The following is a 25,815-nucleotide window of genomic DNA, read 5'->3' on the forward strand; positions in this document are numbered from 1 at the left end:
CTGGTGTTCGAAGTGGGGGCCTTTGTCCTTAACTAGTGGAGTCTGATACTAAGGCCAGGTAGTTTAGTATCAGGATTGAAGTGTATTGCAGGATACCCAGTTGGTGTCATAATAATACTTTTGCTTCTTTCATTACAATACTAGGTACAGTCTTCCCTTGGTATCCTAGTATTGGTTCCAGAACCAACCCCCTGCTATGATACAAAAAGCCTTGGATGCTCATTTCCCTGATATAAAATGGTGTAGTGTTTGCATATAACCTATGCACATCCTCCTGTATACTTTACATCATCTCTAGATTACTTATAATACCTAATACAATGTAAATGCTATGTAAATAGTTGTTATATAGTATTTTTAATTTTTTTAATTGTTATTTCTTATTGTCTTTTTGCCTGAATTTCAATCCACAGTTGGTTGACTCTGTGGATACAGAACCCATGGATATGGAGGGCTGACTGTATTGTTAAATTATTTGAGAGAACCGGTTCTTTATCTTTAAAGTGGAATATGGAGTGACATTTGACAAAATTCTACTTCAATACTTGATTTTAAAAAACCTCTAGTAAGCTAGCTAAAGTTATCTCCTTAACATGATTTTTTTTTTTTTTTTGCCTGAAACCTGTAAGGTTTTTTGGATTGGCGGGCGCCAGAGAAAGAAAGACGAGCAGAGTTGAAAGGTTTAAGCAACGAGGCTTTATTGGAGCTCCCAGGTGAGGGTAACGGGTTCCAAGATAGGGGCCCAGGCGAGGTTCTCGGGTCCTGGTGGGGGGGGGGGAGGGGGAGAGAGAGACAGACAGACAGACACAGACACCAGAGAAGCCGTCACACCCAGAAGTCTGAGTGGGTTTATGTATGTTTTTAGGGCTGAGGGATGGGGGTTTCTACAGCGGGAAGATTTCGGCACCAAGAGTGAGGAATTTCTTTGTTGCAGTTTTAGGGCAGATATTGAGAAATAGGAGGGGCTGGTGGTATGTGTGGACTCTAGGAACCGAGACCCCTATCAGGGTAACCATCCAGATGTGGTCAACCTTTAACTTAGCTGGGCCTTGCAGACATTGTTCTCGGCAGGTCTCGTGGGCTGCTTCTTTTTCCATTAGGGAGAGGAGGGGTGCCTACCACCTGCCTTACAAAACCACCAGCCATTATTATGTTTTGTGGTAAAACAAAACAAAACAAACAAAAAAAACTCTCCACCATTAACAGGGAAAAGATTTCTTAAAAGAAAAAAACACACACAAAAAAGTACTAACCAGAAAGGAAAAGAAGAATACATCTTACTACATAAAAATGAAGATTCCATGTATTTCTCCAAAGATACCACAAGAAATAGTGCAAACACAAGGCACAGAGTGGGAGGAAGCATATGTAGCACACATTACCGTCAAGCTCAGTATTTGAGATATAGAAAAGGTGCTACGTAGTGTTAAGAAAAATAATAGAAAATTTAATCAAAAATGAGTAAAGAACTTAAATATGTACTTCAAAAAAAAAAAAAAAAAACCAGAGACTGAATGACCAATATATATGAGAAAGTTCTCAACTCTTTAGTAATCTGAGAAATGCAATTTAAATAAAGAATGATATATTACTGCACAACCACTAGATTAGCAAAAACTAAAGTGTTCTTAAAGATATAGGGCAATAGGAGCATTCCTATGGTGCTGGGGGGAGTATAAATTGATATATACATTTAAATGTACATCATGCATGAACAGAAATGTTCACAGCAGCCCCAGACTGATAACAACCAAAATGTCTAGAATAGATGAATAAATTTTGTAATATTTATACTGTTAACGCAAAAGATGCTAAACTCTGTAAAATAATTTTAAAGAGATTTATTCTGAGCCAAATTTCAGGACCATGACCACGAGCCATACCAAAGAAGGCTTGAGCAAGTGGACTCGCTGTGGCTAGGTTATAGTTTGGTTTTATACATTTCAGGGAGACAGGGGTTACGGGTAGAGTCATAAATCAGTATGTAGAAGGCATACATTGGTTTGGCCTGAAGAGGACCATATCGAATTGCCCCCCCCTTACAGGTTATAGGTGGGTTTAAAGATTCTTTGCCTTATGATTGGTTAAAGACATGAAGCTTTGTCTAAAGGCTTGGAATGTTTTAAGTTAAGGAACTGTTTATCAGAGATAAGCCACCAGACATATATTTGTTGTGTAAATTGAGGACCTGCAGGTTTGTCTTGCACACCCTTAGGCCTGTTAATGGGTTACTAAGGGTGTCTCCTAGAAGGGAGGGGGCATGATGAGGCATGTCTGACCTCCGTTCTCCTGGCAGGCAATTTAGTTTTAGGATATTCCCTTGGCCAAGAGGGTGGTCCACTCAGTCAGCCGGTTGAGGGGAGCCTTAAGATTTTATTTTAGTTAACAATACAATGGAATATTCCATAGTAATGAAAACAGGGACAGCTATACACAACAGTATGATGGATAGACAAAGACAATTTTGACCGGAAAAAAAAAACAAGGTAAAAAATAATGCAAACAGTATGAATACATTCACCCAAATCCAAAACTGGCAAAACACAGCTATATATTTAGAATACACATGTAAATGGTAAAACTGCAAAGAAAATCAAGGCAATTGTTATTTAAAAATTCCTATTAGTGGTTAAGTTGGTAAGGACAAAAGGATGAGATTTTGGGGTGCTGGCAATATTCTAGTTCCTGACTGGGTGGTGGCTTAATGGGTGTTGCTTTTATAATTATTTCTTAAACTGTATTTATTGCTTTATGTTCTTTCCATATATATATCTCTATCTCCCAATAAAACATATATGTATTTTATATATTATATAAATGTATATCATATCTATCTTTTATTTTATTATATTATTATTAAAATATGTATCTTTACATATACATATAAAATGTATGTATATATATTTCCCAATAAAAGAAAAAAAATAATGCTTTAAATTATGGCTACTTCATTTTGTAGGCATAGGCTGGTAAGGTCCTGCTGTACAATAATAGTAAGTGATATTGAACTGTGGATTAAGAAAACCAAGATACTCCAGAATATTTTTCCTCCTTAGAATCTAGACTCTAAATTTGATAATCTTTTATTTTTTTATGAGTTGTGGTAATAGTAAGTTCCCAACAATAACCATAAAAGTTGCCATTTATTAAGTCCCTCTGAAGCATCAATGATTTTTATCTCATTTTGCCCCTCCACAACCCCATAAGGTAAATGTTATTATCCTCATTTAACAAATGAGAAAAACTGAGGCTCAGGAAGACTGAGCGACCATTCTGAGTTTACATAGCTAGTAAATCTTGAATTCAAGCCTAGGCTATGTGTCTCCAATGCCTGTGATTTTCTTACTTGCCTAGTCCTTTTATTACAGCATTTATAAATTTATTTTATTGGCAATTTTTCAGATTAAAAAGGAAGTACATCTTTAGTTTAGAAAAACTGGTAACTTTAGAAAAGCACAAACCATATTTAGTGTAGCAATCTTATCAATTTTTCTAACTATGTATCTGTCTGTATTATTCATCCAGTGTATATTGACAGAGCATCATCTTTTTGTTAGTCAAAATTGGGATCCTACTGTATATACTGTGCTATGATTTGCCCTTTTCTCCCTAACTGTAACATCAAGAAATAACTAGTGGAAACACAGTGTTCTTTCTCATGCAAGTACCGTATCTATTTAACCAACTGTTGCACTTGGGTTCTATTTCAATGTTTTATATATAACAAATAATGTCATGATGATAGCTTCAAAGATAATGTTTTGTGTATAACTCTATTTCTTTGAGGTAAAATTCTAAGAAATGCCATTGTGGGGTCAAAGGGCAGGACCAAATTGCCTTCCATAAAAATTAGTGCAATGTGATTCCTACTAGAGGTGTATAAGAGCCCATCCACCCTCATTCACACTGAAAATTGTTTCCATATAAGAACTGCGATTGCAATGCCTTCTGCCATTTTATGAGCTGCCAAGGCCCTTTCGCACCCCCAGTTCTTTGATACTTTTGAACATATAAAATAAAAGCTAACAACCATTATGAACCATTATATAATAGCCCAATTTATTTTCTACCAAAAAATACAACTTTTACCTTTAATAAAAAATAACACATCCCTGAGAGTACGTGATGTTTTCTCCAAGCTGCCCATCAACCTCTAATATACTCCTCACTGCAGTGTTTTTCCCTGTGGAAAATTTCTCCCCTGAACCTTGCCCTCTTGGGAAAAGCAGGCCAACATTTGGTCAGAAGAGCATGACTTGGACTTTGCGCTTCTGTAATTTCATGCCCTGTTACTATCATAAGCTTCTTCTAGCTCCTGAAATCCACTTCCAATTTAGAAGGTAGGAAAGCATTCCCAAGAACGTAAACATGAACTTACTCTTCCTCTAGTTCCTAAAACTAGAAAATGATGATTCATGCTGTAGGATGGGATTCTTAAATATTGGGCATGAACATTCTCAGACTTTCCCCAAATGTTTAGAATGGATAATCATAACAGTAGCATGAATTTTACCTTATAGCACAGATTTTATTATTATTATTTTTTGTTTGTTTGTTTGTTTTTTCATTTTTAAGCTTAAAGAATCAATGGAAGGGAGATATATATGTGCAGTGGAGGTAGGGGCAGAAAGAATACACTGGTGTTGGGTTAGAATTAGTAATACGTGAGTATGAACTCATGATTTTTAAAAAATTATATTTCCTAGCTCTGTCCTCTGAAGTGACCAGGAGCAATGACACTCCAGTAGCAAAGAATACTTCCAGTGCCCAGGTCTTGATTTCTGAATGCCATTCTTCTCTAAAAGGAACTAGGGCTCCTTGAAGAAATCGAAGATTTCAGAAATAGGGTGAAAAAAGTACAGAACGTGAGGAAGTACTAAAAAATAATAGTGACATGTCAAAAGTACATAGGAGCTAGCTCGAAGGTGCTCCCTTTGGCCAGTCAGGGACAATTTGAGTATCCAAATGAAGAATGGAGGGAATGTATTAATATATTCATTTTTTAAAATCTATGAGCTCATACTGATACTAAAAAGGGTGGAGTTCAGGATGGGGTTGGAAAGCTCTTCTTTACAGAAGAATACCAATTAATAAGTGTGTAAAAGAAATGGGAGAATTAGAAAATCACTATATCTCTGTGTTAATAATTGATTCAGGCAAGAATGGATACTAAAAACATGGAGTGATGGGTTGTTAAGGAACAGGACACCAAAAAACTTGACAAATTACTTACCAGTTACAAAGAGAAAAGGGTTGACTTTATATTGGAGAAATCTGGTGGACACCACCTTAATCAGATCATCAAATTTAATGTCACTAATAATGGCACAAGCTGACATCATATGCCACTTGTGATGTCCTGAGAAAGATACAACATCACTTCTGTAGATTTCATGCCTATGTGTAAGCTGCTTCCAAACATTAAGACACAATCAGTCAATTCAAATTGAGAGACATCCTAGCACTTTGGGAGGCCGAGGCAGGTGGATTGTTTGAGCTCAGGAGTTCAAGACCAGCCCGAGCAAGAGGGAGACCCCATCTTTACTGAAAATAGAAAGAAATGATTTGGACAGCTAAAAAATATATATAGAAAAAATTAGCCGGGCATGGTGGCACATGCCTGTAGTCCCAGCTACTCGGGAGGCTGAGGCAGGAGGATTGCTTGAGCCCAGGAGTTTGAGGTTGCTGTGAGCTAGGCTGACGCCACAGCACTCTAGCCCAGGCAACAGAGTGAGATTCTGTCTCCAAAAAAACAAAAACAAATTGAGAGACATTTTATTAAACAATTTGTCTGGAGTCTCCAGAAATATCAGTGTCATGAAGGATATTAAAAAAAGACTGAATAACTGTTTCCTAAATAGATAAAAGGGACTAAAAAGACACGACCATTCAATGCATTATGTGATTTTTTAATAGATCCTGTTATGTGAGAAAGTGTCTTTGTTCTCAGGAGACATATGCTAATGCATTTAGGGGTAAAGTTTCATGAGATATGCAACTTGGGGACAGAGAGAGAGAAAATATGGAAAACATTAACATCTGGTGAATCTAGGTGAAGGGTGTATAGATATTCATTGTACTATTCTTGCAAATTATTTGTAGGTTTGAAGTTTTAAAAAAAGTTTGGGGACAGGAAAAGTATTTAACAAAAACAATATAAAAATCATCTATGAGCTTTGGAAATTTATATATGTATTTATTTATGAGTAGTTTTTGTATAATGTACTTCATTCCCATTGAAATATCATGTGTTGTTTTCTAAACAATACATTAACTCAGTGACATTTATAAGAATCAAAAGGGATATACTTAAAGAAACAATTTGTGCAACCACTATAGAAGTAATGAACTGAAACATTATTTTATATTTCTGAAAGAGATTAATTTTTAAATGATCCCATCCATATTTTAATCTAATTTTAAAAATCCTCTTATTTTATTTTCACTTTTTATTTCACAATATTTTGCTACTTATTGTCACTTGGAAATTTTAAGGGTCTAATATCAAGCTAGGCTGTAAATAAATCTGGGCATTTTGTAACATCATCATCCTCCATGCTCGAAGTATCCTATCTCTAAGCAGAAAATAAGAGATAGAAGTTATTTTTAAATTATCATTAATTTTTCTATTAGTTACAAAACCTTATATAACATGGTATTCATGCCAGGAGAAGAAAAGTGTGAGAGTCTTAACTGTCTCTCACTCACCATCTCTTCTTCCTTTTCTTCGGCACCAGGTGACCCAGCAAGTATGAGATATGATTTATGTCTCCTTGGATCCCAGCCTGGGTCACGTGGAAAAGCAGGCCACAATCTGTTCAGTAGTGCTTTTTTCCCCCTGTCTTTTAATATGCTTACATTTTATTAATCATGTTATTGGGTTTTCTTTTTTCTTAATGACATTATTGAAGTATATAATTTACCTATCATAAAATTCACCCATCTCAAGTATACAATTCAGCAATGTTTTAAGAAACTTAATGAGTTTTACAATCATCTCCACAGTACCTCACCTGGTAAGATTTTGTTTACAGTTAACCCCTGTTTCCTACTCCCAGCCCCAGGCAAAGACCAATATACTCACGATGTCTACAGAGTTCCCTCTTCTGGACATTTCATACAAATGAAATAATACTCTGTGATCTTTGTTTCTGGTTTTTTCACTAAGTACAATGTTTCTGTTCATCCATGTTGTAGCAGACATCAGTATTTCATTTCTTTTACTAGCTGAGTCATATTCCCTTTGTATGGTTACACCATATTTTGTTTTCCCATTCACCAAACCAACTCATAGACATTTGGGTTGTTCTCAATTTTTGGCTATTGTAAATAATGCTGCTATAAACATTCATGTGCAAGGCTTTGCGTGTTCATTTCTCTTGGGTAGATACCTTAAGAGATTTGCTAGGTAATACAGAAAATAACTTTTTAAGAATATGCCAAACTGTTTTCCAAAACACATGTACCATTTTACACTCCTATCCATACGTCTGATGAGGGTTCTGGTTTTTCCACATCCTCTTCAACATTTGCTTTTTCTGTCTTTTTAAATTATGGCTATCTGGTAGGTGTGAAAAGCTATTTTATTGTGATTTTAATTTGCATTTCTCTGGTAACTGATTTTGAGCATTTTTTTAAATTAATAAGCATGTGCTTGTAAATTATTTTTGTATCTTCTTTGGCGAGGTGTCTATTTAAATCTTTTGTCCATTTTAAAAATTGGAATGTTGGTCATCCCATTATTGAGTTGTAAGACTTCACTGTATATCCTGGATACAAGTCCTTTATCAAATATGTGATTTCACAGTTATCTTCTCCAAGTCTGTACCTGGTCTTTTCATTCTCCTAATGGTATCTTTTGAAGAGAAAACATTTTGAATTTTGACGAAGTGTAAATTATCAATTTTTGCTTTTATGGATTGTATACAGTGATGCTTTTTAAAAGGAAAAAACTTTGATTGTAATGTGGATAACAGGTATGCAGTAGCCTTTTCTTTGCATTTTGGTATTTATGACAATTGCTCCACTTTTGTAAATGTTCAAGAGGTCATATTTTTCTGGAAATATTCAGAATGGTATGTGCAAATAGGAACTATTAGTGCTATCCAGCCTGGCTTCAATGCCAACCAGTAGACAGGGCTATCAGCGATGTGTCTTCATGTGGTTCCTTTGACAGCACAGTCTCTTACTCAGCTAATGGAAATGTCTCGTGAAAAAAAATCAAGGGATTCTTTTCCATGGCTCTGTGGAATGCTGTTTTCCTGATGTCAGTATATTTTTTAAGTTGTATAACTCCAAAATGTCATGGAAATACTGGAAAAGTATTGCTGGGCCTGCTCATGGCCTTACTAATGAATATTTCCAGGCATAAAAGTATCTTTAAGGCATTTGGAATGTTTTATGGTCATGAACTTAGGGTCCTGAGGCCAGGCGGATAGACCATAATGAATATAAAGGTATAACCTGTCCTCTGTGGTCCAGTGTTGTGCCAGGCTGCTTGTCCTACATGCTGGAAACAGTGGGGCGTAGGAGAACTGGACTATTATCACCTAATTTTAGAAGACAAGCAGCATGGCTTCTTTTAATTGACTTGTTTTTTAGGACAAGTAGACACTAAAGATCATTCTTTCTAGTAATTAATCAAATTTTAATATATATTGAGTACACATTGTACATGGAAATATCTATATGTGGGTGACTTCCAAATTTATATCTCCAACCTGTAGCCCGCCCTGAACTCCAGATTTCTATCTCCACAGCCCTTCCCACCTGAGCGTTCAATGGGCTTGCTGAAAGCTGAACAACTGACCTTCCCCCAACGTTTATTTCTTCCATGGACTTCTCCATTTCAGCTAATCAAATCTGTCCTTCACGTACTCACGGGAAAATTTGCAAAGTTGTCCTTGTTTGTCATCTTTCTTCATACCTCTACCTAATCCATCACAAATATTACTGGTTCTAAATGTAATGTGGAATTCTGCATGGATTCTGGAACAGAAAAAGGACATTAGGAAAACAAACCCCAACAAAATAAAGCATTAAGTTTAGTTAATAATAATACATCAACATTGGTTCATTAATTGTGACAAGTATGTCCATGTAAGATATTAAAAACAGGGAAAATAGTGGGGCACAGTGGCTCATGCCTGTAATCCTAGCACTTTGGGAGGTCAAGGTGGGAGGATTGCTTGAGCCTAGGAGTTCAACACCAACCGGAGCAACAATGCAAGACTTCATCTCTACAAAAAATAGAAAAATTAGCTGAGTGTGGTGACACATGCCTGTAGTCCCTGCTACTTGGGAGGCCAAGGCAGGAGGCTGGCTTGAGCCTAGGAGTTTGAGGTTGCAGTGATCTATGATGATGCCACTGCACTCTAGCTTGGGTGACAGAGTAAGACCTTGTCTCACCAAAAAAAAAAAAAAAAAAAGGAAAAATAAAATAAATAGGGAATGCAGGGCATAGGGGAACTCTCTGAACTATTCTTATACTTTTTCTGTAGTTCTAGAACTGGTTTTTTGTTGTTTCTAAAGACAAGCAAAGGAATGGATTCTACTGGCCTCTGGTTGACTATATATAGCCTATGGTTGGTTTGCTGGAGCCGAGGGGTGGAAATTCTGATTTTGCTGTTTTGGTGGTCTGGGTGGTCTGCACGGTCTGGGTGGAGGATGGGGCTGAATCAGCAGCAGCACACACACATTTTTCTTCTGGTGGGGGTAGTTATCTTATCAGTACTTTTATGCAATTTAATTCCACCAATAAAAATTGAAAAGCTTAAATCAGTTCAGTTTCTTCATAATCATTTTGTTAGATAATTTATCTTCCACAAATCTGCAGTTCTGCATCATTACTCTTCTGGAAGAACAAAATTCTCTAACCCTAGGAAAATAACAAGAGTTCTATTTTTAAAAAGATTTTGCTATAATTCTTTAAGTGCTACTTAAAATGGAAAACGTATTTTTATTTTATATGACACATGTTGATCTGAATTAAAAATAAGGGCTTAAAAATAGCAAGGGAACACTAGAGGCTGGGGTTGTACTGGGGCGTGCAGGGGCCAGCACAGGCTACAGATAAGAGGTGACAATTGGCTGGGCCCTGAAGAATTTATAATACTAATTCCAGTCTGTAGGCAATCAAGGTTTTATGTCACCTAAATAAATGCACTACTATTAGAGTTGGGCACGTGAATTGTTTCCATATTAACTCCAGTTTCTTGCTCTGTGGCAGAAAACTAGGGGGGAAGCCACAGTGTTGCTTATAAGGAGAATTTTTGAAAATTTCATCCCTGTTCTTCCTACCTACCTGGATACTTGTGCTTTTGACCTTTCCCTGGAACTATAAACAGTTGGAGACACGGCAAATACTTTTAAGGACTGAGAAAACAAACTTGCTAAGTGCTTGAAGATCTCCTATATTGCCGTAAGGGTCTGTTCAGAGTATGAGATGGGCAAACAGAGGTGGCTGTGGGGGTTCCCACACCTGGAATTTTCCCGGCTGGGGGAGAGCTCTTAAATAATCCTGAGTCTGAGAGGGGCAGGAGGGTTAGGCAGCTGATCGCTGAGAACAGATCCAGCTTTGTAAATCCGAGAGTGTTGGCAACACCGGTTCGAGGGAAAGGTGAAGGTGATATTTCATCCAGTGTTCCCAGCTTGTCCTCTCCTTACCTGACCTTTGAAATGGAGCCATTGGCCTTGAAAAGCCTGGTGTCTAAAATTAATATTCTTCCCTGTCTGACTAAGAAGGCAACAGCTGAGCAACATGAGATCAAGGGCCATACTAATTTAAACAGGGGCTCTAAGTGGCATCTGAGAGAGAAGATACTTCCTCTCATAATGGACACTTGTCTTTTCAGAAGACTTCTACTGACTGAAAGTCAAGAGTCTCACTGGAGAATTCTGTAGTCAGTTTGAATTCTGCAAAATTTCCCTTTATCTGCTGGAACATACACTCAACACTTGGAGTGGTTCAAACTCTATGATGTCCTCCTATATATAAATGGTAATTATTTTTGTTTATTGTTATAACCGCTCAAATCTCCTGTTTCTTTCTATGTTGCCTTAAATAAAATGTTATACCAAACTGCAGGTAGAACTAAATGTTTAATATTTCTTTGCAAAATTATTTTATCTTGACCTTAAGCTTTTGTTTCAATACATGAATTTTGTGTGGCTTCCTGATGCAACTTGAGCACCATCTGCAATATATTTTAGTCATAGTTTGTCTTAAAAATAGCCATGCATCTGTTTCCTTATTTTAATAATGATTTTTTTCTCAGGGCAATTTGAAAGACTGCTAATAATGGTCTATAATGTGTCTGTAGAGCTCTGGTTGATACTATTTGCATTTTGGTTTGTTTGAATGTCAGCTCTTGATGTGGATAAGCAGATTTTTTTAGAGCAGTGGATTTTAAGGACTTTGGAACTCAAGGGTACCATTTTACTATACAAGTTGAGAAAAGGAAAGATGAAGTTTCATGGAGAGAATTACAGACGGTTTTTAAGTTGAGAAAAAGCCCAAAGAAACAATTTTCAGAAAATTTCCAGCAGGGGGATTCAGGAGCCAGCCATGGAAAATTCAAATGTCTCACAAAGAGAAACAAACTCTCTTGCGCGCTCTCCCTCTCTCCCCATAGAATCTCGTGATGTGTGAATGCGTGCAGCCCGTCCGTCTCTAGCATCAAAGCAGTGCTATGCATTCTGCATTACTCAATCTGTGAGGAAAGCATTTTAAGGAAAGCACAAGGACTCTGAACTCCTCAGTACATAGCTGATAATGAAGACCCAAAGAAAAGGTCACTGGGTACCTTCTCCATGTGAGAGGACTGCAAGAAAACAAATTTCTTTTTAAAAATAAACACCAAACATTTAACGTGTAGGCACAGAAGAGCTCTGGAAAAAGACTCATTTTGTGGAGACCCCTCCTGAGAGGGAGTTGGAACTCCCAAGGGAAGCAGGAGAGACCCCCGACGTGGCAACCCCCTCCCCCCCACAGAGATGCGAGGAGTAAAACCTGTCATCCCAAATAAACCTATTTAAACAGGCCACCTGATAGAATCTTCTTTTGTACAAAGAGAGAAATATTTAGTCACCCAGTGAAAGTCAAGTTCGCTTCTTACTATTTGCTTTTGCAGGAAAAAGTGAAAAAACGTTTTCCTTTTAAAGTTCCAATGTTGGAAACTCGATATGAACATTAGCATTTTTGCTCCCAGTTTTGGATCCTGTCTCCAGTTTAAATTGAAGACACTTCCAAATTCTCACTGGTCATTCCCCAAGAAGTTAAATGTGTGAATAAGTGATAAAAACTTTCTTTTTTCCTTTCTTTACAGTCAAGAGAGAGAAACACTGAAAAGTCACAATTGTGTCTTGATTTACAAATCGGAGACAGAGAGAGACAAAAACCACACTCCAGACAGTAGCTTAATCGGACTCACCACCAAGATGTTCAAAGTGAAGAGGCTGGAAGAATTCAACACGTGCTACAACAGCAGCCGGCTGGAGAACATGGCCTTTCTTCAGTGCCGGGAAAAGGTTGAGAAAGTGAAATGTTTTCTGGAAGAAAATTCTAGTGAGCAGGATTCACGATCTGGAAAGAATGAGGTAATTATGTGCTAATTCAGTCTCCTAAAATGTATCAGTTCTACTTTGTCTTTTCTTGCACTGTGGAGCCATTTCTGACCCTTTTCAAATATTGTTTTGTCACTTGTGTGTAGAATTAAGGGAAGTTTATGAATAGGCACACATCCGTTTTGCTTCGGTGAGGATTATGTGTGTAAATTATGCAACTGAGTTTGGTACATAATTAGGAGGCATTTGAATATGCATTTCTGCCTGCAGGCTACACCACATTGCGGTTAGTGGCTTAGGAGTTCTAAAGCCAGCTATGGAAACTCACACTGCAGAAGAGTCCTTTAACATGATGCATTTGGGCTTGAGATTCAGAGAAGCATTGCAAGGGGCACAATTGTTCTGCACAGGTTTCCAATTTCCTCAAGACCCTGAGTTCCTCATGGAGTAGGTGGCAGAGCCGTTGACAGTGAGGTTCAGAAAAGGAACAAGCAAGACTTGCTGATGGCACGACTGCGAAGCCTGTGTTGTCCTCTGTTGCAGAAGGAGGCCCCTGAGTCCAATTCCAGCTGCTTGTTCTTTGGCGACTTATTAATTTAACCGAGAGATTGTACCATCTGAATAATGCGGTGATAGCTGCTGTGAAGATTAAGTGATGTGTGTAAAGCACTCAGCGTGGTACCTGCCACTGTAGGTAGCATTTGATAAACAGCAGCAGCAGCAATTCCTACCCTGCCCGGGCCTAGTCGGTTCCCGCCTGTCGGCGGTTGGCACACAGCTCCTGGCCCAGGCCTTCATTCCAGCCCACGCGATGGTTTTGAATGTCTTTATCACCCTTCTCTAGACAGGGGTCCTCAAGGTTGGGGCCTCGTATTACTTGCTCGTGTATTCTCAGTTGCTTTCCCAGGAATGTGTACGTCGTAGGTGACAAAAGTGTTTGTGGAACAAACAGATCTATTTAAGTGAATTCTGTATTCTGGTTAAATCATTCTTTTTTTAATAATCAGAGTGAATGATTCTTATCAGGCAGGTTTGGGAAACATTCTTCTCTGCCCAGCTACAGTTCTGAACACCACTACTCAGGGAAGGGCATTTCTGTCAGGGCAACAGACAATGAAATAGAAATATTGCATATTAAAGGTCTAGGAGGCTTTTTATTGTGAGTGAGTAAGAAGTGACAAAACGTGCCAGAGAAAAGAAAGGACTGAGACTGAAACAGGTTTTTGAGACCTCTGCTTTCCCTGTGAGTTCACTATAGACCAAGAAGAAATTTCCACAGGCAAAATCTAAGTGAGACATGAAAGGCTTTCTCATTAGGGCCTTTAGTAGTAAAACAAATAAACAGAAGGATTTTTTTTTCTGTTCATTAATTTCTGTAAGACACAGGAGACAAAATATTCTTCTTGGATAACTGTGAAATCATCACTTGCTGTACTAGTTTATATGAATTTGATCAGATTTCAAGTACCATTTTTCTCCAAGTTCTGTCAACTTGTCCAAAACTTGTTCTGTGCTTTTATGAGCAGGCAACCCTTTAAAGAGTGAGACAGTGCTAAGCTGGAGCATAAACATTTTTAGGGAGAATTACTTCTGTGATAGCCAACTGCTCCAGAGGGTTAGAAATCGCCGATTTGGAAGTTAATTATTTTCAGGATGTTTTTGAGGGAAAGACTGAGAATGTTGTGTCTACAGAAACCCTCCAAGAACATCCTTCCCGGAAAGTCTAATATCCCTTTTGGAACCAGGGCCTCCTCGCTTTGGTCCTGCAGTTGCTACCGTGTGGAAGGTGGGAAGGAGTGACTAGTAGCTCCATAGTTCTGATTCAATTTCTTATTTGTCAATGGAGAAAGGACAGAGATACCAGCAATAAATTTCCCTGTCCCTCTCTGGCTGTGTGGAGAAGGGATGGTGTGCCTGTTGCAGGCACAGAGCTTCTGCCCCTTGTGTGGCACCGCGGGCCCTGCTTGCCCAGTCAGTGGGTGCCAGGGCGGCCAGCAGGCCTGGCAGCAGCGGGAAAGCAGAGGACACTCCAGCAGCTCAGATGTCTCCAGGTATGCAGACAGCACTAGATTAACACGTCTCCAACTCTCGCTGGGCCCACCGTAAATCTTTACAATACCACTCCTTTCTCTCCAGCGACTATTCAAAAATTGCTTGTCAAATTTCTCCACGTACTCTCCTTTCTCTCTTGTCCCTTCTCTCTTTGAGGAGATTAGCACTGCTAATCATAGTAGGAGCATGCTGGAAAGAATTTACTCTGAATTTCAGACACTCTGATGTGAAAGCTTTGTTCTGGAAGCTTGAAGTGCAATTTCTTTCTCGAATCCTCTGTAACTACTCTCCAGTCTCAAAAGGGGAAGAATTGTATATCAATTTAACAAGTTATGTTTGTTAAAATAGCGTGATAAAATTCAGGTCCTTTTTCTTTTCTTGCTGTTAACCAGATTTTTCTATTTAATTTATTTTTCCTCCACTGAATTTATTTTAACTATTTTATTTTTTTTCCTTGATGTTTTGTTGAATTTATGACATACTATATGTTCCACTTTTCTTCTTTCTACTTAAGGTCTTGTTCTCTTAATTTTCCACTTTCCTTTTTATTCTGTTTTCTAATGACTTTTTGCATTCTATTATATTCCAAAGGGTGTTCAAAATCACCTAAATTCTACCTATAGTGTAGAATTTTAAAAGTTTTCAGCAGATAACCATATGCAGCAGACAACCACGGAAGTGTGGCTGATCATTCTACAAAAACATGTCAGCATGGACCATCCACTCCACATCCCTGCTTGTAAGACTTCTGAGTGAATTACTTTGGCATTTATCCTAACCTTCATTGATTTGTGTATAAAAGTCTTCCTTACTAGGGAATAATTCCTTTTTAAACTACATCTAAACATACATAATATGGTGTTGAAATGATGTAAAATTTAAAAAAATGTTGATCTGACTTATATGGGTGATGAGCCTAATAGCTCCTGTGTCTATACCATTAAGTTATAAATGACAAATGGCTCTCATAACTATAATTAGCATTATTTTTTATACAATCAAATCTAGGTTTTTTTTCTTTTATGGGTTCTCTAGTATGTACATAGTAAGTAACCCTCGTGTTGTATTTCCCTCAGATTTAATTTACTCTTTGGTATAATCTCCCTCTATTATGCACACCCCACCCCCACCCTTGTTTAATGAAAGATAAAGTTCTTGGACAACTAAGTGGCTCTTTCTCCTTGTCACTGCCTTCCTCTGCATGCTGTATATATCCTTACATGTTATGCCCAAGGTTGTCCATGGCCACCTCCTTGTCCCTTGGTTTTCCCCCACCTTCCTGTACACCCCCAGTTACTTATTCTCCATCCAAAAGGCATGGTCCCAAGTGCAAAAGCTGTGGGACACAGTAGTGTGGATGATTGTTCTACAAAAACATGTCAGCGTGGACCACCACTCCACATCCGTGCTTGTAAGACTTCTGAGTGAATTACTTCTGCATTTATCCTAACCCTCATTGATTCGTGTTTAAAAGTCTTCCTTAGTAGGGAATAATTCCTCTTTAAAACTAGGTTCACATTTTTCCATAACCTGACCAGGGGGTATCCCAAAGCTGTCGGGGTAGAAGTAAAGATGGCCTTAGCAGATTCAGGACCTTGCAGGCCCTGAATGTTCAAACGCCTGGTACACATGCTGCAAGGACCAAGCAAAGCAAAATATTTATTAACAGGATGTGCAGAAGGACAGAGTGGGTCGGAGCAGAGTGTGGATCTCCCTATTTTGATTGCAGTTGGTGGATTTGATGCCAGGTGGCATTTCCTGACCAACTGCTGTGAAATTGTACCATCGGCATCATCCATGATGAGTATAACTTAGATCTCAAAATAACAAGGCTGAGGGTGGAGGTTTTGTGATTTTTAAAGTTGCATTTCCCCACCCCCATCCTTTTGCTCCTCACCCTGTAAGGGCAGGAGAAGGCTCCCTGGCAGTGGCCCAGCCCCAGCAGCCACAGATGCCAGTTACTGTGGTGCTAATAGTCCTTGAACTGGGAACAACTTGAATTTGCAGTGGTGTAAATTATCGCCAGCCGGTCTCCCGCTGCCCAGACACCTGTTTTAGATCTGTCACACAAGGTCATCATAATTTTCCTTTTAAAGAGGCAGATTATTTTTTGGTTGTGTAACTGGAGACATCAGTTGCAGGACTCTGCGAGAACCCTCTGCGACTTGCTACTCCCACTCCTCAGAGCACAGCAGCGGGTGACAATGCTCTGCAAGTACTTTTGCTAGATCAGGGCAGAGAAGGAGCAGATTAGCCAAGCGACACCCACAGCTGCTCCCGGAGAATGGACTTAACGCTTAGAAGAAAAGACATCTGGGTCGTAGGTAGCGTGTGCCTTCTCTCGTCTTCAGTCCTCTGGCGCCTGTTCCAGTCCGTGATGACCCGAGGAGGCCACAGGCAGGCCCCTGCTCTCAAGGACGCACAGGTAGTGAAATCACTTCTAACCAAGACAGATTCATTTTGCAGTTCTGTTCGAATGTTTCCAACCTGGGAGTGGCGCTTGCCAAAGGAAATGGATTGCATGCTCTGGCTGAATCCTTGCCCAGGACTCGGTCTCAAGGAGCAGCTGTGACAGCAACAGTGGCATGTGGCACATTCGAACATTTCAAACACTTGCACCAGCTTTTGGGGAACCTCACAGCAGCCATTCCCAATGTATATTAAAGTTGATGATCTGTTTTTGTTTGTGGGAACTAAAAATAATGTCAACATCTCTCCATTCTCCTCCTTCTTATATGACTTATGAAAACAAAACAAATAAGCAAAACTTCTTTTCCTCTTATTGAAAGATCTATTGCAAACAGCCTGGGGAGTGTGATCGGCCCTTCTCTGCTTTGTCCTTTGAGCCACTGCCTGATAATGCTTTCCGCATGATACTGTAGCTATTCCAGGCATGGAACTCGGTCAGGAAAATAGTAGAATTCCAGAAGGAGAGAAATTATTCTAAGGATTTTAGCACTTTTCAAGAGAGGGTATTCATATCTTTTTTCAATTAGCAAAAGATAAAATTATTTTTAAAACAATAAAAGACAGTTTAGGAAGTACTAGGGAAAGCAGTCAAAATCATTGCTCCTATCTGGGTTTGTGGCAGTGTTTCTTGATCTTTTTTTCATTAGCATCCACCCCCTCCCAGAGACTTTTTAGGGTTTTTTCCTGCAGTTGGCCCTTCTCATGGAATTTTAATACCACAGATATACTATATACTTGTCGATGTATTGTGTGCATATCTGTGCTTTATACATAAAAAGAGTAAGATTTTTTTCATCCCCTGCCCCGCAAAACAGAACCTATTTTCACTGCTCTGGGGTGTTTTTGCCCCATTGACAATGTTGAGTTACAATTTTAAAAAGATTTCTTGGGTATGCCTGTGTACAAATGCCTTCTTTATATCTTATTCAACAAGAAACCAGGGCTGGGCGTCGGGGTGGTGGTCAGAGGACGGAGGGCTCCAGGAGGCTGACCTCCATAACGGCCTGCGCCTTTCTAGGGGCCCCTGCCTCAGTGATTCTGTGAGCGTCAAGTTCACATTCGGTGGAATTGCCAAATCTTGGAATGGTTCCTCAATCATCTGATCTATCTTAGTTGAGGACAAGGTAAAAGAGATAGGAGAAAGATAGGAACAGATTTTTTTTTTTTTAAAAAAAAAAAAGACATTATAAAACACTGTAATTCTCTTTAGGTCTGACCTCACATTGGTTAAGTCTGTATTTTCAGACTTGGTCACTGTTGCCCAAGCATTAATCATTTTTGGCTATTTGACATATCTCCTATGGAAGTTACAAGAAGGACTACATTTCTTCTATGGGAAATACCATGATAGATTTCATGTTCCATATGGAAAAGGATGTGTTATTCACCCAAGCTTTGGGAATGTAGCCCTCATAGTACTTCCCAATAAAGGTCAATAAGATATATGTGCTAATTAGGAGTATGGTGGATGTATATTTTAAAAAGTTTCTGCAACTTTGTAGCTTTACAGAAAAGCTCTCTTAAATCAGAATTTACAACATACCATATAAGCTTTACCCATTGCTAATGATTATTCAGAAATGCGAACAACATATTGTTTTGGGAATTTCTACAAGCACAGCATTTTTAGGAGCTGTCTTTTTTATAGAAGTATCAGAGAATCCTACTTGTGATGGGAACGTGCTCTGTCTCCGTTCAGGACTTAGAACAATTGGAAGGTTTTCCAATGCACTGTCTACAGATATCTGCCCGTCTGAAGTTCAGGGTGTCCTTGACCAAATACACAGATGAGTCATATTTATGTGTACATTGTTTTAGCTTCTCAGAATACTTAAAGTTATGATAGTTTTATACCATTTCTGTTATTTGATGTAATATGAGAAAAATATCTTTATTTTCTCTCTCTAAAAGTTAAAACATCGTAGTCAAAAATATAAATCTTGCAAATAAAGTCTGTGTTCCTATGTAAAAGAATGGTTAACATACTTGATAATGAAATTCCTAAATATAGTTGGCCAAACTATGCTCCTATCCACTAACCTAAAATGTGACAGCTATAAAATGCACATTTATTTATTAGTTTCCCAGACTTCAATTTTTCACAGACCACCATCATGATTTATTTTGCATTTACATGCTATCTGTATTCCTATTAATATTTTTTATAGGCAGAGTGTGGTGGTTGACGCCTGTAATCCTAGCACTCTGGGAGGCCAAGGCAGGTGGATCGCTCAAGGTCAGGGGTTTGAGACCAGCCTGAACAAGAGCAAGACCCCTGTCTCTACTAAAAAATAGAAGGAAATTAACCGGACAACTAAAAATACACAGAAACAATTATCTGGGCATGATGGCACAGGTCTGCAGTCCCAGCTACTCGGGAGACTGAGACAGGAGGATTGCTTGAGCCCAGGAGCGTGAGGTTGCTGTGAGCTGGGCTGATGCCATGGCACTCTAGCCCGGGCAACAGAGCAAGACTCCGTCTCAAAAAAAAAAAAAAAAAAATATATGTATATATATTTCATATATCAAGCCATCTAAAACATTTTGGCAAAAGCAAAAATAGAATGAAATCATGGTTTGATGTACTAATTATAGGTTTTCTAATGCACAATAAGATACACACACACATTTTAGAAATGGCTCGCTAGTGTCTGACCTGAAACGTCCCTCACAACGAGGTGGCCCCAAATCAGCCTCTGGACGCCGCCTCCAGGTCTTTGCCCTGTGCTGTTTGGCCCTTTCACTCCTATTTCTCATTTTCTGTCCACCACATGGTGACATAACAGAGACTTCTTCACAAGGAGAGCAGACACAGAGAGAACTGATAATAGGCAGAGTTTATTATAGAAAATTGATAGATATAAAAAAATATATAAAAACAAAATAAAAAATTAAAAAAAAAGAAAATTGGTAGGTAAAGTTCACTTAGGGTTCCTTGTGTGCCAAGCACCATGTCTCTATAATGTCGTTCCTGAGTTCTCACCAGAAAGCAGAGACCACACTTGAGACCAGGGCATGTGTGCAGGTGGCTTGTTTCGGGAATTGACTCGAGGGAATGGGTATGGGGGCCTGCGGAGTGTGAAATAGGGAAGGAGGGAAGTCCCAACAAGGTTGCATTGCCAAGCCGACCACTTGGAGCAGAGGACCTCAGAGCTGCCCGCCGGCAGGACTGAAGGGGCCACTGATCCACCGGGCACCATCCCCACGGGCGAAGGGACCTGTGCGAAAACTAACCTGCTGGCGTTTGCAGTTGCACCTGCATAAGTACCAGTTCCCACCAGGGTCCCACAGCAGTGCCAGGGAACCCGGAAGAGAAGGCAAGATGCGGTGGCCCTGGGGTGAGGCACTTTCAGACCACACCTGCATGGGGCTGCTTGCCACTGCCACAGCTGGCAGAGCAGGGGCGAGACCGTGTGAGGACATGGAGAAATGCACATATTCTGATGCGTTTCACGTCTCACTGCCAGCTATGAGGTAGGTACTATTGTCTTCATTTTACAGGCGCAGGAGGCTTAGTTAACCTGCCCAAGATCCACGTACAGTAGGAGGTGGAGCTGGGCTTTGAACCCAACGGTGGGTCCCGAGCTTGCTCCCTAAACCAGCAGTGAGGATTGCCCTGGCCACACCTGGCTTTATGCCTCACAGTTAGATAACCTGTTCAAGATAGACCCTGGGGGCAGAAGATGTAGCTTCTAGTCCTGACTCAGGGGGAAGTTCTTTAAATTCTGCAGCATTGATGGTGTTAGGATGATAACGTGTTCATTTGGATACAAATGTAAGTATCTCCATGACTCATGGCTTCATCCACTTGGGGATTCTGATGTGTGCAGGTGATGGTGGCGTTTCCCTAATGAATGGGTCACTGAAGGCCTATGCTTTGGCCTGTAAGTTGTGACTCAAAGATTAGGAACCTTAATGCATAGATCTTGAGAGACATTGGAGGTAAGCTCATCCAAATCCTTCCTCGGAGGGGAAACTCAAAGTCCGGAGATGTTAAATGGACTTGCCCCAGATTCATTAGAGTCTAAGTATTCATTTAAATCTTTATGCCTAGATTCTATGTTAATTCACTCAACAAATGATTACCGAGTCCCTACAGCGTGAAAGACACTGTGTTGGTTCTGCCGGGATCTCCAGTGATGCTTGCCAAATATGACTCTGGTTTGGAGGGTAAATACTTGAAAGCCAAAGACACAAGTGGTTTTACTTGTTCGTGGTCACTGATGGTCTCAAAAAGAGGTGGCATCTGATGAAACAAGATCGTTTCTTTAAGAGGTAAACGTAGGATACATACTCCATTTGTGCAGTGCTATTTGCCTTTAAGAGAGATGTTCTATGTTAGGATGTCCTTTTAGACTACTTGGCAATCCAAGTTATTTAGAAACTTAAAAACTGATAATGACAAATGTTAGGTCTTATTTCTTTTCAGACTTCTAGAATGAGCATGTTGAATTGTTATGATAATACAGGTGAGTTTTTGCAGTCTTGAAGTGGTGTTTGCGTGTTACCTATTTAGGATTCTAACTTGAGTGTATTTATTTTTTTACTGACTTATTTGACAAATATGTAAATAGTCTTCACTATGTACTGGACCTGGTTTTAAGTACTTTGCAAATATGAACTCACACCTTGTCACACGCTCAAGAGGCAGGTACTCCCCTGATTGGCTCCATGGATAACAGTAGCGGTCACTAACATTTATGTTGTGTGGATGGCGTTCCAGGGGTTGTGCTAAATACTTTTCATGCAGTGTGTGTTAATCTTCACAACGGCCCCATGAGTTGGTGTAATTATTATCTCTGTTTTATAGATAAGCAAACTGAGGCTCAGTGAGGTTAGGAACTTGGCCAAAGTTATGCGACTATATAGCAGGTCATCTCTTTCAGAATGGGTTAGCTTGCCCAACGCAGGAAACAGGTACTTGGTTTGAATTGTAGACATTTTAACTTGACTTTTTAAAAAAAGAATTTATTTCTTAGAGCAGTTTTAGGTTCACGCAAACTTGAGAGGAAGTTTGTGCCGAGAGTTCCCGTGCACCCCTCCCCCACACAAACACAGCCTCTCCCACTGTCAGCTCCCGCCACCAGAGTGGACAGTTTGCAGTAAGGTTCGCTCTTGGTGCTGGACATTCTATAGGTTTGGAGACATATATAATGACGTGTATCCACTGGTATAGCAATTTAAAAATTAAAACGTAAAAATGAAACATTAAGTATTTGAAAATACGCTGTTATCACTGATGAATTTTCTAAAGACAGTTTATACACATGTTCTGAAGTATGTTTCAAATATGATCATTGTTTTGGTTATTTGCTTGGTTTCTTTATGCAAATACAGCCAGACTGGGTAGATAAAAGGGTCCAGTGTCTTTGCCGCCACAAACTGAGGTTTTTCTCTGGAACTGTGAAGTAAAGGCGACCTCCAGTGGGAAGAAGTTGCAAAACCTACTGTGGCCAGGCAGTAAAGCTGGAGCATTCCAGGCTAATCCTTGCACTTGTTGAAACCAGTGTCAGTCAGCCTGTGCTCAGCCTGAGGTTTCCGGACAGGAGGCAGCCAGGAAAGACTACCTTGGAACTGATGAATCCTCAAGCATATATAATAATGTGGGAGGATTATAAACTAAATGATGCTTGTCAGCATGCTCTAAAATACTTTATTGTTTTATTATAAAACGCATTAATAGGTTTTACATGCTCAGTCATTTATTAATCATAACTGAGTCATGACTGCCAAATGAGATTGACATTTCACCAAAGATAGATCAGGAAGGTGGGTAATCCAAAGGTTCCCCTGTGTAGCTTTTCATAGTATTGGGTGCTTGTTATTTTTGCAGGTTTGCCTGCTCACGTGTCCTGCCTAATAACGAGAAGTTGCAATGTGGGACATTTTTACTGTACAGTCTAGTTTCACATAAGGCCACAGTTTGAATTTCATTTCTGCCTCTTCCTACTTGTATGACACTGAGCATATTATTATATTTAGCCTCTCTCAGCCATTCCTCAGCTGGGCTTAATAATAGCGACTCCACACGATTGTTGTATAAAGCAGTTAACCCAGTGCTTGGCATACAGCAAAAATACGCTCAATAAATCAAACAATACACTTTTACTATTCATGGCAGCTAAACTGTTTACACCACTCTGGTCATCTTTTCTGTGGCCCAATCTCTTTCCTGCTAAGAGCCTCACAGACCTCGTTTCCTGAAGGAATTTTCTCCTTTTGAATCTTTCCATGCTGAACTTCTTTCTGTGGGTGCATGTTGCCACATTTCCCAGTGCCTGGATGGGGATCCTGGCATCGTGATGTTGTGCCGCCTCAAGCTATGGGCCTTCCCTCCCTCCCCGTCATAGCCTGCCAGGCACCACATTCTGCATGTGACTCCGTGAAGTGTGTTGTGCATCGCCCTTCTCATTGCCACTGGCAGAGCGGCAAAGTGTGTTCGTTTCCCCAGTGTCATCTAAGGATGTGTACAGATGAGACAAGTTATCAGCAGAAACTGTGAAGAGGGAAAAAGGAACTCCATCCAGTCCAGAGTGAATAAGATACCCAGCTACTACCAAGACCATAGATGTGAACGCACCTGGGAAAGTCAAACACGTTACGCAATGCTGAGTGGTTGGATCACATTATTTGATGTGCATAAGAACTACTCAGTATGCCAGGGGAGCCAGGGAATGCATGGCTAGTTCAAGCCTGAGGCAGATAGAGTTCACAAAGATTTATAAACTCTACAGTTATGAAATTATGATAATTACTATCATCAATATAACAAAGGGGTTAGGAGCGATTTCTCTGGCATCCTGTCCAGAGCCTTTGTCTCTTGATATTTCAAATGGTGAGAGACTTGACTTCCCTGTCTATTCGATGCCACAGCGGAAAAGCCACATTCTCCCCCTTCCACTCTCTGTCCTGTTGGCTGAGAAGGCCACATATAGTTTGTCACAGAGCTGTGTATCCAAATGAAATTAGCTGGGGATGTAGGAAGCATAGAAAGTCACCAGGCATAATGGCCAGCTCTTAAACTGGTCCACCATAGGATAATGATTTATAACTGGAACCCACCAGAGTCTACCGCCAGTCATTGCATTTTAGTATTGGGTTCTTCTATGATCGATTTTATGTGGGATTATTAATATTATATTCCAACACATAATATTAGAAACTTTCAGTGCAGATTAGACTATTAAAGGCTCCAAGAGACTTAAAGTGACGACAGGTGGCTGCTGGGGCGCACACCTTAGTCCCAGCCACTCAGGAGGCTCAGCAGTTTGAAGCCAACGTGGGCAAAGTATTGAGACCCCGTATCTAAAAACAACAACAAAGAAAACAAAGCCCTTTTAAACCAAGCACAAGGGAAGCATTCAGTAAATGTTAATTCATATCTGTAAGATTATTAGCACTATTACTTATCCAAGAGCTTTCAAAATTTATTTGACCACTGAACTCTTCTGTTTCCTGACTCATAATTAACATTTTAGGGAGCTGTGAAATGTTCTTTGGTGAATACTGGTTTAGCCTGGACCAATGATTGAGTTTGGTATCAAAGAGGCCCCAATTCAAATCCCGGTGGGACCACTTACCAGCTCTGTGACCTTAGCCATGTAACTGTTCTGAGCTTCAGTTCTCGGTTCACCAAATTGGTGTAATATTGCCAACCTTGCAGGATTACTGGGGAGATTAAATTGGGTAATTTGTCTGTTAGCAAGTGGCTCAGTGCCTGACACAGAGATGTGACCCAAAAGCTTAAGTTCTCTTCCCACTTCTTTATTTTTCCCCATGACTTTTGAAATCCTTCAAGGCCAGATTGAAACCCCACCACAGTTGATTCATTTGACGTCCAGTGTGCACGGATTAGATCATCCTTTAAATGCACTGTTTCCATACCCTGTGCTAGGCATGTGGATGGTTTTGGAGTCCTTCATGACAGTCATTTCACAGGGGTGGCCCTTGATCCTAAACATGTGGAGCTCCTCCTACAGGGGTCCTTGCTTGTGTTTCTCTGTGTCCTTCACATGAGGCCTGTCCATTCTCATGTGTGTGCTGGTTATTACCAATGCATTTTAGGTATAATTTCATATTTGAAGTCTTAGGAGTGAGGATAATGGTTAATGTACTTATTGCAAATATTTAAACAAAGTAATAAGCAGGGCCAACCTCCATATAGAAGAATATTTGGAACAATGTAGAGTTTGTATATGTTCCCCGATAGCTTCCACAAGGACTTGAGTAGAATTTTAATTGTTTATAGACTGGTAGAATCAAATTTGAGAGGTTAGTGAGGTCTGAGAAGCCCCAGTTTTCTTCATTTACCCTCAGATCAGAGTGTCGGAAATGAGAGAAAAATATCCATAGTTTCTAGTGCTTTCTGCCCCCTTCTGAAGAATAAAGCAATCTGATTCTCTTCAGTCAAGATCTGTCTGCTAACTTTCACTCTGAAGTGACTCTAACAGTGAAAAGTGTTTGTAATGATAGCCAAGAGGCAGTGCCCAGGTTCTGAAGTTTCTTTTGGATTCATCCAAGAAAGGGTAACTTAATTTTAACATAGTTTTGTTTGTTTTATATATTCTAGGCTTTGACAGTTGCTATTTTATGTGGATGCAAAAAGGCCATTCACCACAAGCTAGAATCTTACTGCTCACAGGGTAGTTCATGCCCCTCAGAGTCAGCACCCCTTCCCTGGGAACTTGTCACAAACGCAGGCTCCCAGCCCCCCACCTGCTGAACAGGAAT

General features: G+C 39.7%; 1 protein-coding gene across 1 annotated transcript in view; it reads left to right on the forward strand.

The window, feature by feature from the left end:
* Window positions 1-12,438: 12,438 nt before the first annotated feature.
* Window positions 12,439-25,815, forward strand: part of MYLK4 (myosin light chain kinase family member 4) — a 72,784-nt gene continuing 59,407 nt past the window's right edge. The window contains exon 1 of the mRNA XM_069493468.1: window positions 12,439-12,597. Coding sequence (XP_069349569.1) covers window positions 12,439-12,597 — 159 coding nt within the window. The remainder of the gene's footprint in view (window positions 12,598-25,815) is intronic.

This window comes from Eulemur rufifrons, chromosome 18, assembly GCF_041146395.1.
Source record: "Eulemur rufifrons isolate Redbay chromosome 18, OSU_ERuf_1, whole genome shotgun sequence".
In the NCBI taxonomy this organism is placed as follows: Eukaryota; Metazoa; Chordata; class Mammalia; order Primates; family Lemuridae; genus Eulemur; species Eulemur rufifrons.